The sequence below is a fragment of the Mandrillus leucophaeus genome, unplaced genomic scaffold (genome assembly GCF_000951045.1).
Source record: "Mandrillus leucophaeus isolate KB7577 unplaced genomic scaffold, Mleu.le_1.0 Scaffold254, whole genome shotgun sequence".
Classification (NCBI taxonomy): domain Eukaryota; kingdom Metazoa; phylum Chordata; class Mammalia; order Primates; family Cercopithecidae; genus Mandrillus; species Mandrillus leucophaeus.
This window is the reverse complement of record NW_012102632.1, coordinates 137,966-155,063: the sequence shown is the minus strand read 5'-3', so window position 1 is coordinate 155,063 and position 17,098 is coordinate 137,966. Positions and strand designations below refer to the sequence as shown.

Below are 17,098 nucleotides of genomic sequence, written 5' to 3'. Positions count from 1 at the left end.
CCTCCCAGGTTCACCTCATTCCCCTGCCTCAGCCTCCCGAGTAGCTGGGACTAGAGACACCTGCCACCAAGCCTGGCTAATTTTTTTTGTATTTTTAGTAGAGACAGGGTTTCACCTTGTCAGTCAGGATGATCTCGATCTCCTGACTTTGTGATCTGCCCGCCTCAGCCTCCCAAAGTGCTGGGATTACAGGCGTGAGCCGCTGCACTCAGCCCAGTTTTTGGTTTTTCAGTAAAGCTCTAGAATTTAGAAACTGTGAGTTTATTGGAGGTCTCTGATTAAAATGCAATTACAACACAAAATGTTTTTTGAGGTTAATCTTTCCATTGATTTTTTGCACAGGCGACATCATTGTCCACATGGAATCACAAGGATTTATGAAAATTCTGGGGTGTTTTGCCCTACAACTGAATATTTGGAAAAATATCCTATGTATGACAATGTTCTTCCAGCTCAGAGTCTTAAACCCAAGCAAGAAATTCAAGCATGCTGTGGTAAAATGGAAGGAATAACTACATTTAAGTAAATATTTAGTAACTATTTGCTTTACTTATTTTTCTCCCAACTCTTCTGGTGTCAATAAAGTTTTCTAGCTATTTAAATTACTGTTTACTTGATTTAAGTTGAACCAATTTAATAGGCAACAGACTAGTGAAGTCACAACTTGAAAAAAAAAAACAGAAAAATACGAATTAAGTTAGGTTGACAAAGTGTGAGAAGAAAAAAGGGATATAAAAAGTTCTATTTTTTTTTTTAACTTCCTAAAATATCTCATATTTATCTACTTTCCACTGTTACCACCACCTAGACCAGGGTATCTTATCTTTTGGCTTCACTGGGCCACATTGGCAGAAAAATTGTCTTGGGCCACACGTAAAATACAATAACACCAACCACAGCTGATGAGCTAAAAAAAAAAAATCACAGGAAAATCTCATAATGTTTTAAGGAAGTTTATGAATTTATGTTGGACCTCATTCAAAGCCGTCCTGGGCCGCATGCAGCCCATAGGCTGCAGGTTGGACAAGCTTAACCTAGAGGTTATAATAATATCTGAATCTATTCTGGTTTTTGCAGTTTGATCTGTTTTCAATACTTCAGCCTGCCCAAATGATTTTAAAATGGAAACCAAACCCTATCACTTCTTTGCTTAAAATACCCTTAAACTTTCCCATTGTGTTTAACACAAACCAGAATCCTTATCAAAACCATGTAGAGGCATGGTTTGCTTACTACTTAATTCTCTAATTCATTTTCACTGTAGTGCCCTTTTCACTTTTATGCTCCATCCCATGGGCCATTTTTCATTTCCTTGAAAGTGCCAGGTTTCCCTTATCTCAGAGTCTTCCAAGATACTATTTTCCCTACCTGCAATTTTCCTTCCCTCTCTTAGCTAATGCTCATTCAATCTGTAGATCTCAACTAAATTATCACTTGAATAAGCCTTCTCTGACACTTTATCCAGTTTTCAGATTAGGTAAAATTCTTCTATGTAAGCTCCCAAAGCACCTTCCTGTTATTTATCATTAGATTGGTTTCAGTGTTTCATGAAAGCAGGAACTAAGTCTTTTGTTATCTCAGCATTCTATTTTTAGAAAACTAATAACGATGCCTACTAGCACATAGTAGGTACCCAATATTTGTTCAGTGAGTGATGAACACAAATCTTAAGCCTATACTTTTCATTTGGACTGACCTTTTTTGATCTCTCTGTACTTTTGTCAGTTAGCTAGATTATGTATTATATTTACTCATTATTTTATTTAAACTCTTAATGTATATACTATATTCAAGGTACAATCTTGGTGTTAAGTATAAAAATGTCAATAAGTTTATGAACCCCAAATATCTGAAGTAGGTCTCAGTTAATTTAGAAAGTTCATTTTGCCAAGATTGAGGGTGCGTGCTGGTGACACAGCCTCAGGAGGTCCCATTAATATGTGCCGAAGGTGGTCAGAGCACAGTTCGGTTTTATACGTTTTAGGGAGACACACGTCAATCAACATGTATGAAAGATGAATATTGGTTCGTTCTGGAAAGGCGGGACAACTCGAAGCTGGGAGTGAGCTTGCAGGTCATAGGTAGATAAGAGACAAATGGTTGCATTCTTTTGAGTTCCTGATGAGCTTCTCCAAAGGAAGCAATCAGATACACATTTATCTCAGTGAGCAGAGGGGTGACTTTGAAGATAATGGGAGACAGGTTTGCCCTAAGCAGTTCCCAGCTTCACTTTTCCCCTTAGCTTAGTGATTTTGGGGCCCCAAGATTTATCTTCCTTTCACAAGTTGAAGTTCCTGCTTCCTAGTGACTTGTACATCGTATTTCTATAATTTAGAGTTTTAAAAATGCTCTAACAGCTTTAGATTTTGGTGTTAGCCATTTTCATTTCAGATGCAGCTCATTCTTATATAGCAAAGATACAAACTTTCTTTTTTATTTATTTATTTATTTTTTTAAATTATTATTATACTTTAAACTTTCAAACTTTTAGTCTAATATTTCTATTTTTAACACTTCAGGCATTCCCTGCAGTAATAATACTTTGGTGACTCTAGTTACTTGTGTAGGTGTATGGCTCTTCCACAGATGGAAGATTTTACTTAGTCCTCAGCTTTTGGTATGCAGTAGTGCCATCTAGAAGTGTTACAATTGCAGATTCCAGGTCTCCATCTAAAAGAGCCAGTAGATAATAGAGTGGGTCTCAGGAAACTGCATTTTTAACCGGCATTGCTAGTGATTCTGTTGCCACTGATTCAGTGCAGTAGGTCAGGAACTGGACTGCTCACTGAGGATAACATGGAACATAAAACAGAGACGGTCTTTGCTTTACTGTTGTTTATAGTGTTGTGGGAAAGTCCAGATATGAAAATATCAGATAAATAACTAAGATAATTATGGATTATAATAAGTGAGATGAGGATATTCAATAACTGGTTGAGATTGATTAAATGGGAATGGTTGCTCTTTTTTCTTCACTTTATTAATGTTTCTTTCTTGATGCCATAATGGTTCATATTAGAGATTTGAAATAAATTTTACAATATCTGTGTTTATTGAACAAAGATTTTGCTTTTAACCAGTTCTAAATGTAGAAATTGAGAAAATTTAACCTGCCATATCTTTCTTTTAAAAGGCAATTGCTTTTCAATTCTGAATTTCCCCAGTTGACTTACTCAAATAAGCTTTAATAATTATAAAAAAAAAAGCAAAAAATGTCCCAAAGGTCCAAATATACTAATAAAACTAAAATATTCATTTCTTAAATTGTCATCTCTTCACTTAGTATGACATTGGATCTTTTCTTTATATTTTCACTGGGAAACTAGCAGTATTTCTAAGAGTCATAATCTAGAAGCTTGAAACTCTTGCTTGACTCCCTCATGTTGACTGTGTTGACTATGCAGTAGGAAGTGGATTTATCTGTACAAACAAAGAAGCATTCTGTACCTTTGTATAGTACAGGAAGTGACTGTGTAAAGAGGTGTCTGAACTTGTACAAGATTTTGGATCCTTTATAGCAGTACTGTTGTAGCTCACTTAGATGACTGCCAGAGTTGGCAGGAAGCCTGCCCTGAAGGAGTAGGAGTCTAGACACATCAGATGTTTCAGGATATATCAGATGAATAAGACTGCATTCACCCTCTGCTACTACATAGAAAGCGGCTTTGGGTTTGGAGGTGTACTTTCTAACACTTAACTAGTCTAACCAGAGAAACTGAGAGTTCTAAGCTTTTGCTTTGCTTTTCCCTTCCTGATTCTCTCACTTCCTGACTGCATTTTAGCCTATTCCCCTCTAATTAGTATTTGGGGAGAGCAAAGAACAACTGACATGTCTTGGGAGGCAGGGGTATGTGATTTCTACTACTCTTCATTCATTAAATAAAAAATTATTAAGCATTTGTTAAGCATCAAGTACTATACTAGACACCTGGGATACAGTGGTGATCAAAAGCAGTCATGATCTCTGTGCTGACAGATGTTGCAACCTATTAGAGATGGTAATCAAAAACATTACTCAAAATAAATCTAAAATTGCAACAGTGATAAGATCTATGAAGGATAGGCACAGGTACCTTGACATCCAGAACAAGAGTTTGACTTTATCAGGGAAATAAGAAAAATAAGTCAAAACCTGAAGGATATTAAATTAGCTGGATTAAGAGGAGGAAGGAAATGCATTCCAAGCAGAGAGAGAGAGAGAGAGAGAGAGAGAGAGAGAAACATGTAGCAGGAAGGAGCATGGAAGGGAGAAAAGTATCAAAGAGGGCCAGCTGGAGCAGAGAAAGCAAGAGGAAGCGTGGTGAGAGCTGAGGCTAGTGAAGGAGACCAGGCAGAGCCTTTAAGCCATGTTCAGTGTCGTCTATGTCCTTACAGTAATAAGAAGCCATGAAAATTTTTCTGCTTTGTTTTTTTGGTAGAGGGTAGAGTTGGGGAGGAAGGAAGTTAAGGAAGAGGCCAGGGAGATAAGGGCAAGAATGACCTGATCAGATTTACAGGGGAAAGAATTACTCAGGTGCCATGTGGAGAAAAGATTGGAGGGAGAACTAGAGTGGATGTGGGTAAATGAGTTTGGAAAGTTATTGAAGTGATTCAAATGAGCTGTTGCAAAAACTTTGCATATTATAGTAGTGGCAGATGTGGAGAAAAGTGGTTAGATTTGAGAGAGATTTATGAGGCAAAATTGACAGTAGTTGACGATGGACTAGATAGGGGAGAGAATTGAAGTATGAAGGGCGAGTCCTAGATTTCTGACTATGTGTCTGAAGCGATGGTGATAGCATTCACTTAAATAGAGAACAAGCAAAAAGGACCACATTTATTAAGGGGAAATAATGAGTTGATTTGGGACATATGAAGTTTTGAGTTGCCACTGAATATCCAAGAGACCATCATAGATGCCGGTATGGAGCTCAGAGAAGAGGTCTAAGCTGAGATGTAAATTTGAGGGTTATTTCAATCTAGGTAGTAATCGAAGCTGTGGGAGTAGAAGAGTTATCCTCAGGAGTGAACAGTGGATGAAAAGAAGTATGTGTAGGTAGGTCCAAGTCTTGAGGAATGCTAACATGTATTTAATGACCGAGTAAAGGTAGATGAAGTTGCATAGGAGACTGGCAAGAAATAATAAGGAAGTCAGGAAGAGCAAGTTTCCTAGAAACAGACAGTGTGGACAATAATGTCAGTTACTACTGGAGAGGTCAAGTAAGATGAGGATTAAAAATGTTCGATGAATTTAATCACATGGAAGACATGGTGAACCTTAGAGCTGTATTAGGGAAGTGGCAGTCCTGGAAACCAGAGTGAAATGGATTGGAAGTGGTGAGAAAACAGTTAATTAGTCTAAGAAGTTATGTTGTAAATAGAAGAATTCAGTGAGGGGTTTGGGTTCTTTGGAGAACTTCCAGACATATGCAACAAATATTGATTAATACAAGATAGTTTAATCACAAAATGAGTGATGTGCCAATAGAATCCAGAAGAAAAAAGCAATCCATGAAGTCTTGGGGTAGTAACAGTAGTGGCTACCATATTGATCTTACTATGTACCAAGCAGTCTTAAAAGCGTGTGTGTATATCCTTAAAAACAACTCTGTGAGATAGAAGATATTATTGTCCCATATTATATATAAAGAAACTGGGGCATAAACAGGTTAATGAAGTTATCCAAGGTCCTGCAGCTAGTAAATGACAGAGCCAGGATTTGGACGTAGGCGGTCTGATCAGTCTAAGTTTGTGTTCTCCATTCCTCAGTTTTTACCTCAGTGTCTGCAGTACTACTTCTGTAACATAATGTTATATAGCACCCAGGTTGGCTGCATTACCAGCTGGCATCCATCCATGACAAGGAATTCTGGGAGATCCAAAGATGAGGAACATTCATATCTATAATCTGAATGTGATTTATGTCTAAAGACCAGAGTTACTAATCATTTAACAATAAGCGAGAAAACAGCATGAATTCAAAAAGAAGAAAGTATGCCAAAATAATTTGCTGGAGACTTTAAGTAGGATGAATAAGGACTTTGACAAAGTGGACTCAGGGGGAATATATTTTTTAAACTTTTCAGGTTTAGTAAATTTTACCTGAAATTTCCTTCTAGGTTAGAAAAAAATCAATTACTTGAGGATATTGTTTACTGAAGATCCAATTAACTGAGATCTATTGTAATGATGTTTTAAAAACTAGGATTTTTGATATATTTACTTTTCTCAAGATATTTAGTCACTGGATAGGACCTTATGAAAATTCATTTACTTCTTTCAAGTAGTTTATCAACTATTATGATTTTAATATCTTCTCAGACTTTCCAAGTAAAAAAAAAGCCTTGACATTTTCCATACTTCATTGAAATAATTAGAAATAAAAGAACTTGTGAGGCTATGTTTCAAATTCATATATTTCAGGTTGGATTATCATCCTTATGAAATAGTTAAACAGCCTCACCATGTGCCAGAAGAATATAAACCAAAACAAGAGAAGATTGATCTTGGTACTACCTACAAACGGGATTTTAATTCATACAAAGTGCAGCCTGTGGCAATAGTCTGGCCTTTGGAGAGACAACAAGTTAAAAAAGGAAGGTTGGACACTGTCCCAACTTATAAAGGTAACTTGCCATTTCATAAATGACGGAGCCAAAAAACTAAAATTCACTTCCAGGTTTAACATCTAGTATCAAATTATAACTTTGGTGTGCTGCCAAACTTAGCCTCCATGGCTTAGGAAAGAACATTTCTCTCTTTGGCAAAATAGTGTTGTATAGTAACAAAAGAAAGTAGACCATTTGTCTGATTCAGAGGTAAAAGACCCACGTTCCCATCCAAATTCATCTACTTTATTAGTTTTCGCTGTCTCAAAACGTGAAAAACAAAGAATGCCATTAAACAAGCATTATGTCACATTTGTCACTTCATGTCACATTTAGTTGGCATTGTTCTTTTCTTCCTATCCTAGAAAAAGTTGAAATGCTTCCGAGAGTATTGGGATCTTTGAGGTCAAATAAATATCAATGCTTTTCTGCATTCAAGTCCTGAACCAACCTATAAAGCAAAATAGTTACCAGATAGAGAAGCAAAATGTTACTTTTACACTGATAAAGGATAAAATAGAGAATGAAGCTTTCATCTGTATGCAGGCGATTCCTGATACTGAACCTCAGAATTAGATAGGCTTATCTACCCCATGATAGACAGTGCCAAATGGGGTCCTGCTCCTCTAAGAATTCTGGCATGGTGGAAGGGTGTGAATACTTTCTCTTTGCAGGCAACTGACTTACAGGAGTACGAGTTGAGCCATGTATGTTTTTCTTTCCAGAAACCTGTTTTTTTTTTTTTGTGGTTGTTTTTGGGTTTTTTTGAGACAGAGTCTTGTTCTGTCACCCAGGCTAGCGTGCAATGGCATGATCTTGGCCCCCTGCAACCTCCACCTCCTGGGTTAAAGCAATTATCCCACCTTAGCCTCCCAAGTAGCTGGGATTACAGGTGCACACCACCACACCCAGCTAATTTTTTGTATTTTTAGTAGAGATGGTGTTTCACCATGTTGGCCAGGCTAGTCACGAACTCCTGACCTCAAGTGATCCACCCACCTCAACCTCCCAAAGTGCTGGCATCAAAGGCGTGAGCCACTGCATCTGGTCCAAAAACCTGATTTTAAAATACTCTAATACTTTTGAGGAGTGGGGTCTTTGTTTTTTTAAAATAGGCTTTTTTTTTTTTTTTCTCCCCAAAATGGAGGCTTACTCTGTTGCCCAGGCTGGAGTACAGTGGTGCAATCTTGGCTCACTGCAGCCTCTTTCTCCTGGGTTCAAGCAATTCTCCTCCCACAGCCTCCTGAGTAGCTGGGATTACAGGCATCCGCCACCACACCTGGCTAATTTTTGTACTTTTAGTAGAGATGGGGTTTCACCATGTTGGCCAGGCTGGTCTCGAACTTCTGACCTCAAGTGATCCACCCACCTCAGCCTCCCAAAGTGCTGGGATTAACAGGCGTGACCACCGCACCTGGCCTAAAAATAGGCTATTTTAGGCTTATATTGATTTTGATTTATGATAGTAGGTATTATTTTTATATCTTTTTATTAATAATATAATTACATATATAGGATTACATTATTTCCATTGGTTATGTAAAATAGCTGAATGGATATGTCCTAATATAAAACACTTTTGTAAGAGTGATACCATCAATAATCAAAGTAATGATTCATACTTTATTTAGGTAATAGTTAAATGCATACTTTTTCTTTAAATTTCATGCCTACCTGTTCAACGAGTAACTAAAGTGCAGGATATCAATATACTTTCATCTATAAGCCTACCCATTAGGGAGGTCAAGAAAATGTTTTTTCTGTTTTTTAAATCTTTGAGCACATAACATACTACACAAAGAACAAATTGTGAAGACTGTGAATGTTGAAGAAGTATAATTAAATGTAGCATAGAGCAATTGCTGATATAGATTGATATGCACAGGAGAAAATGTACTGTGTAAAATTTGACATAAAGAATAATTGATGAAGATGAATTTGGTCTTTTTTCATTTGTTTGTTTTTTGAGATGGAGTCTTGCTCTGTCACCCAGGCTAGAGTGTAGTACCACGATCTCGGCTCACTGCAACGTCCGCCTCCCAAGTTCAAGCAATTCTCCTGCCTCAGCCTCCTGAGTAGCTAGGATTACAGGCATGAGCCACCACGCCTGGCTAATTTTTATATTTTTAGTAGAGACAGAGTTTCACCATGTTGGTCATGCTGGTCTTGAACTCCTCACCTTGCGATTCACCTGCCTCGGCCTCCCAAAGTGCTGGGATTACAGGCATGAGCCACGATATTTGGTCTCTTATACAATCATATTAAGATTTTCTTTTTTTCTACAAGATCCATAAGAAATATACCAGTAATACTGTTGTCCCCTGATGCTGGGAACATGTACACACAACACACGTACACATTTATACCAACACTACTAGCTTTCCATGACCTGAGTTTCCTGTAGATTCCGATACTTCCACTCCTGTGGTTATAGTTCAAGCATAAGGAATTTTGAGTTCCTCTGGCATTCTCACTACTGAACTTTCTTAGTCAGCAAAGGTGATGTTTTGTATTTCAGGTTTTCAGGCATGAGACAACAAAAACACTAAGAGCCAAGGTTCTACTTCCATACTCTGTATGATTGTACTGCAGGTTTTGTAGATAACCTATTTAAGAACAATTCTGCAGCTGAAGAGAAGTCACAGTGGGAAGGTACTCTCACTGTCCTCCTTTGGGAGGCCAAGGTGGGTGAATCACAGGGTCAGCAGTTCGAGACCAGCCTGGCCAACATGGTGAAACCCCATCTCTACTAAAAATACAAAAAAATTAGCTGGGCGTGATGGTAGGTGCCTGTAATCCCAGCTACTCAGGAGTCTGAGGCAGGAGAATCTCTTGAACCTGGGAGGTGGAATTGCAGTGTGCCAAGAACGCACCACTGCACTCCAGCCTGGGCAACAGTGCGTTACTTTGTCTCAAAAAAAAAAAAAAAAAGCATTTGAAATAAATGAAAATAGAGTCACAATATACCAAAACTTCTGGAATGTGGCAAAAGCAGGGTCAAGAGGAAAGTTTATAGTGCTAAATGCCTATATCAAAAAGATAGAAATAGCTCAAATTAACAACCTAACCTTGCAACTAAAAGTACTAGCAACATAATAACAAACTAAACCCAAAGCTAACAGAAGAAATAATTACAATCAGAGCAGAACTGAATGAAATGGAGACCCCCAAAACCATTCAAAGGATCAGTGAAGCAAAAAGTTCATTTTTGAAAAGATAAACAAGATGGATAAACCACTAGCTAGATTAACAAAAAAAGACATCCAAATAAGCACAATCAAAAATTACAAAAGTGGCATCACAATTGATCCCACAGAAATACAAAAGATACTCAGAGAATATTATGAACATCTCTATGTACACAAATTAGAAAGTCTAGAGGAAATAGATAAATTCCTGGAAACACAAATTCCCAAGATTGGACCAGGAAGAAACAAATCCTGAACAGATAATAATGAGTAAGGAAATTGAATCAGTTAAAAAAAAAAAAAAAAAAAAAAAAGAGCCGTGGACCAAATGGGTTCACAGCTGAATTCTACCAGACATAGAAAGAACAGCTGGTACCAACCCTACTGAAAGTACTCCAAAAAATTGAGGACGAGGGACTACTTCCTGGCTCACTCTATGAAACTAGTATGATCCTGATACCAAAATTTGACAAAGACACAAAAAAGAAAACTACAGACCATTGTACCTGAACACAGATGCAAAAATCCTCAGAAAATACTAGCACACCAAATCCAGCAGCACATCAAAAAGTTAATTCACCACAGTCAAGTGGGTTTTATTCCTGGGATGCAAGGATTGTCCCACATATGCAAATCAATAAATGTGATTCACCACATAAACAGAATTAAAAACAAAAATCATATGTTCATCTCCGTAGATGCAGAAAAAGCATTTGATAAAATCCAACATCCCTTCATGATAAAAACTCTCAAAAAAACTAGGCATTAAAGGAACATACCTCAAAATAATAAGAGCCATCTATGACAAACCCACAGCCAACATCATACTGAATTGACAAAAAACTGGAAGCATTCCCTTTGAGAACTGGAATAAGACAAGGATGCCCACTCTTATCACTCATATTTAACATAGTGTTGGGAATGCTAGTGTTGGAAATTATGTCTCTTCACTGACAATGTAATTTATACCTAGGAAGCCCTAAAGATTCTACCAAAAGACTCTTAGACCTAATAAATGAATTCAGCAAAGTCTCAGGATAAAAAAATCAATGCACAAAAATCAGTAGCACTTCTATACACGAGTAATCTTCAAGCTGGGAATCAAATCAAGAACATAATCCCGTTTACAACAGCCACACACACTCACAGTACCTGGGCATACATCTAATGAAGGAGGTGAATGATCTCTGTAAGGAGAAGGAAATCATAAACTATACAAATGGAAAAGCATTCTATGATCATGGATAGGAAGATTCAATATCTTTAAAATGTCATGCTACACAAAACAATCTACAAATTACATATATATATATATATATTTTTTTTTTTGGCAGAATTAGAGAAAAACTATTCTAAAATTTGTATGGAACCCAAAAAGAGCCTGAATAGCCAAGGCAATCCTAAACAAAAAGAATAAAGCCAGAGGCGTTACATCTCCCAACTTCAAACTGTACTATAAAGCTACACTAACCAAAACAGCATGGTACTGGTACAAACATAGACACATAGACCAATGGAACAGAATGGAGACCCCTGAAATTAAGCCAGACACCTACAACCACCTGATCGTCAACAAAATTGGCAAAAATAAACAATAGGGAAAGGACTCCGTATTCCATCAATGATGCTGGAAAAACTGGCTAACCATATGCAGAAGGATGAAACTGGACTCCTACCTCTCACTGTGTACCAAAATTAACTCAAGATGGAGTAAAGGCTTAAATGTAAGACCCCAAACTCTAAAAATCCTAAAAGAAAACCTAGGAAATACTCTTCTAGACATTGCCTTAGGCAAAGAATTTATATTTTAAGTGCTCAAAAGCAAATGCAATAAAAATTGACACATGGGTCTTAAACTAGAGAGTTTCTGCACAGGAAGAAAAACTACCAACAAAGTTACAAACAAGTTACATAATAGAAAATATTCACAAACTATGCATCCAACAAAGGACTAATATCTAGAATCTATAACTAAGTTAAATAAATCAACAAGAAAAGATAACATTAAAAGATGGGCAAAGGACATGAGAAGACAGTTCTTGAAAGAAAACGTACGAGTAACCAACAAACACGTGAAAATATTTTCAACATCACTTATCATCAGAGAGATGTAAATGAAAACCACAATGAGATACTATCTCATACTAGTCAGAATGGCAATTATTTAAAAAGTAAAAAAAAAAAAAAGAAAAAAAAAAGAAAAAAAAAAGATGCTGGTGAGGGTCCAAAGAAAACGGAACACTTATGTACTGTTGGTGGGAATACAAATTAGTCCAGCCCCTTTGGAAAGCAGTTTGGAGATTACTCAAAGAACTAAAGGTAGAATTACCATTCAACCAAACAATCTCATTACTGGGCATATAACCAACGAAAAATAAATCATTCTGTCTGCACTTGTATGTTCATTGTAGCACTTTTCACAATAGCAAAGACATGGAATCAACACAGGTGCCCATCAATGGTGAATCATATAAAGAAAATGCAGTATATATACACAATGGAATACTGTGCAGCCACAGTAAATAAAACCATGTTATTTTCAAGAACAAGGATACAACTGGAGGTCATTATTCTAAGCAATTTAACACAGAAACAGAAAACCAAATACTGAATGTTCACACTTATAAGTGGGAGCTAAACATTAGGTATACATGGACACAAAGATGGAAACAATAAACACTGGAGATTCCAAAAGGAGAGAGGGAGGGGAGCATGCAAAGGTTGAACAACTACCTGTTGGGTACTGTATTCACTAATCGGATGATGGAATCATTAAAAGCCTAAACCTCAGCATCACGTAATATACCCAAGTGATAAATCTTCACATATAATCCCTGAATCTGAAATTCAAATAAATGAAATAAATGGTATGGGGAAAACTGAGTATCCGCATGTGAAGGAATGAAATTGGAGCCTTATTCCGTAAACAAAAATCAATTCAAAGTGAATTGAAGTCTTAAACACAAGACCTGAAACCATAAAATTCCTAGAAGAAACCATGGAAATGTCCTTGACTTTGACCTTGCCAGTGGTTTTTTGGATATGACTCCCAAAACACAGGTAACAAAAGTAAAAATAAACAGATGGGTTCATCCAAACTAAAAAGTGTCTGTACAGCAAGGAAACAATCAACAAAAGAAAATTGGAACTTATGAATTGGCAGAAAATATAAGCAAACCATGTATCACATAAGGGGTTAATATTTTTAAAAATAAGGAACATAGACAATAGCAATAAAAGTGAGGGGGGGATTAAATATTGACCAAAGTACCTGAATAAACATTTTTTCCAAAGAAGACATACACATGGCCAATAGATATATGAAAAGATACTCAACCAATCACCGGATAAATGCAAATGAAAACCACAATGAGATATCATCTCACACCTGTTAGGATGTCTGTTATAGAGAAGATAAAAGATAGCAAGTGTTGGTGAGGATGTGGAGAAAAAGCAATCCTTGTACTCTGTTGGTTTGAATGTAAATTGGTATAGCTATATGGAAAACAATATGAAGTTTTCTCAAAAAATTAAACATGGAATTTTCATGTGATCCAGCAACTTCTGTAGTATATATCCAAAGGAAATGAAATGAGTATTTTGAAGAAGTGTCTTCACTTTTATTTATTGCAGCATTATTCACAATAATATAGATAAGAAACAACCTAAATGTGCATCAATGAATGAATAAATGTGATGTGTAAATATTTGTATGAACATATATGTAGTACACATATATTCTATTATATATTAAGTAATAATATGCATAATAATGTGTAAATCTAAAAGAGTTGAATACATAGAAACAGAAGATAGAATGATGGTTACCAGGGGCAGGGAAGTGGGGGAAATGGGGATATATTGGGCAAGAGGTATAAAGTTGAAGTTGTATATGATGAGTAAATCTAGAGATCTAATGTACAGCATCATGACTATAATTAATAATACTGTACTATATACTGGAAATTTGCTGAGAATAGATTTCAGGTGCTCACACCACACACACACACACACACACGCACAGACGCACACGCATGCACACACACAGGTTACTGTGAGGAGATGAATATGTTTCTCACTTTAGTAATCATTTTACTGTGTGTGTATACACGTTAAAGACCAAGTACATTTTAAATATATACAGTGTTTATTTAAAAATAAAATTGACTATCTAAAAAGAAACTTTATAATTGAGAATTTAAAAAGCAATAGCATGAAAAATGAAATTGCCATACTAGACACCAAAATGAGATATCCTCAGGGGAAGACATTATTTACTACAAAAATAGTGGAGCAAACAGTGCTTCAAGAATTTATACTTGGTAAGTTATCACTTCAGGCCAGCCTGGGAATGCATCAGACACTAGTCGGTATTGATATGTAGAAAGAGGAGGGATATTCTGAAAACTGGTACGAAATGAGTAAAAAAGCATAGAATCAGAAAAATAAAACAGTTATTCAGTAGACATAGTGAGGACCAGAAATTTTCAGGCATGAGAGATTGGGGTGTAATTCCATGAAAGTAGATTGAGATCAGTTTGGGAAGAACATTGAGTGCCAGGCTGAGGGGACTTGACATAAGTATAGATTTTTAAAAATCTTCTTGGAAGGACATCAGACAGCTGTAGAAGCAAAATACAAAAATTTCAGAGAGCTAGGAGCCCTTCCTCAGTGAGTTGATATGGCCAGCGATTTACTTCTCTGGGAACACTTGTCAAGTCCTAGGCCTGTGCTGAGGATTGAGCTTGGCATAAGTAGATAAACTCTAGTAGAGGAAAAAGAAAGCAGTGGAACACTTGAATTTGGGCTGATAGGACTAATTGAAATCTAGAAGAGCCCCAGATACATGGCTGGTTTTCAATGTGAGACATTCACTGAGAGTTTGTAGGGGAGGGGGCATGGTGTGCTGGGAGACTGGGCCAGAAAAATTCCAGAGGAATATCCCACAGTCTTTTTTGGGAGCAAATGCTTAGGAGACAAAGCTCCACTAGAATGAGGGCCTTACTACAAACACACCTTGTGTCTTGCTCTTGAGACATTTGAAACTAGAGTAAGACTATGTCTAACTGAAGGTGCCATTGAGCACTGATCTAGCTCAGATTCTGGTAAGAATGAGGTGATCTCCCCCATATTCTAACATAGGAAAGAGTAAACTGTCTCCTGTTGAAAATAACATTGGTTTTAGTTTTTATGATTCTCTTATACACAACATCCAGCACATAGTAAAATGTTATGAGGCCTATGAAGAATCAGGAGATATTTGAAGAGATAATGGTCAAGACTTTTCCAAAATTGAAAGAATCAGCCCACAGATTCAGGAAGCTCAGCAAACTCCAAAATAAACACATAGAAAATCATCCTAGACAACTATTGTCAAACTTCTGAAAACCAAGTAAAGATAAATTCTTAAAAGTAGCAAGTGAAAAACTATTCATTATCTACAAAAAGAAAAAGTTATATCTGACTTTTAAACAGAATGATACGTGACTTTTCAACACAAACTATGGAAGTTAAATGACAGTGATATGACACTTTAAAAGTGCTAAAGGTGTGAGAAGGGTCTAGAATTTTAAAGCCAGCAAACCTGAGAATTGTATATCTAGTAAAAATAGCCTTGAAAAGTTAAAGCCAAGTAAAAATGTTTTCAGACAAAAAAAGAAAAAGCTGAGATACCTACTACAGAAAGTATTAAAGGACATTCTTCAGTTAAAAGGAAACTTATTCCAGAGAGAAGCATGAAATGCAGGAAGGGATGAAGCACACATAAAGGGTAAATATGTGGGTAAATATAAAATAATATTGACAACTTAAAATTACTATATTATGTTTTTACACAAATATAAAAGTAAAGTATGTTAGAACAGTAGTACAAAAGGCAAGAGGATTTAAATAGAATTAAATTGCTTACAGGTTCTTCCATGCTAGAAGTGGCAAAAATATCCATTTACGTTTGAGCCAGAAAAATCTCAAAATAAGTCAAGCATTCATTTTTTATTTTTAAAATATAGAAAAAATTCTAATAGTAAAGTGGAATAATACAAATGCCATTTATTAATACAAAAGAAGGCAGGAAATAAGGGTTATTGGAACAAAGGAGGGAAAAATCAAAAGCAAATAGCAATACAGTCAACTTAAGCCCAGCTAGATCATTACATTAAGTGTAAATGAACAAAATATTGTGATTAAAACTCAAAGATTGATTTTTCACACATTAAAAGATATTTTTAAAAAATGCCAATAATTTACAAGTTACATAAAATGGATAAATTTTTTGAAAAATACAATTTAACAAAAGTAACTCAAGAAGAAATAAAAAGTCAAAATAGCCCTATATCTGTAAAGGAAATTGAATTTGTAGAATTCAAGGTGTAATTTTAAACCTCGCCTTAAAGAAATCCAGAATTTTCAGATTCTGTGTAAGATGCAGAAGGCCAGAAAGATTATATTCCCAACATAAGAATAATAAAAAGCCAGCTAATCTACAAAATCATAAATGTGTATGCATCCTTTAGAAAGCTGAGATCACACGTTAACCAATTAGCCTGACATTTAATGAAAAAAAACTTCCACCCAGTTGAGACAGGAGACAAGCACTGTTTCACCCAAAGCTGGGCATGGAATGAAGACGAGCTGTTACACAAGTGTATCAAATAATTTACATATTTAATTGCTGAAGACTTGAGTGTAAGCTACTGTGAGAGCATAGAAGCTCTGAGAACTTCAGACACTAAAGGGGGAGTTCAAAACGACTCATAGACTATTCCCTATGGATGTTCACTGTGTGATTATCAGAAGATTGGGAGAAAGGCTGGAGACTACAAAAAATTTCCTTCATAGTGCAGGCATAGAAAGAAGAATGGTTGTTGTTGCAAAGACAAAAAAAAAAAAAAAAAGCAGGAAGCTCCATTTGGATGCCTGTAACCTACAGAACAAAAATGGATTAATAATATCCACTGCAGGCAGGGGAGTGGAGCAAGATGGCCAAATAGGAACAGCTCCAGTCTCCAGCTCCTAGCATGAGCGACAAAGAAGACAGGTGATTTCTGCATTATCAACTGAGGTACTGGGTTCATCTCACTGGGGAATGCCAGACAATTGGTGCTGGTCAGCTGTTGCCCAGCGAGAGCTGAAGCAGGGTGAGGCATCGCCTCACCTGGGAAGCGCAAGGGGGAAGCAAATCCCTTTTCCTAGCCAGGGGAACAGAGACACACAACACCTGGAAAATCGGGTAACTCCCACCCCAATACTACGCTTTAAGCAAACGGGCACACCAGGAGATTATATCCTACACCTGGCCGGGAGGGTCCCACGCCCATGGAGCCT

At 36.6% G+C, this 17,098-nt stretch overlaps 1 protein-coding gene across 1 annotated transcript in view; it reads left to right on the top strand.

Annotated features, from left to right (window-relative positions):
* The window catches only part of SAXO2 (stabilizer of axonemal microtubules 2), a 32,518-nt gene that overhangs the window by 5,584 nt on the left and 9,836 nt on the right, over positions 1-17,098 (top strand). The window contains 1 exon segment of the mRNA XM_011983677.1: positions 6,403-6,605. Coding sequence (XP_011839067.1) covers positions 6,403-6,605 — 203 coding nt within the window.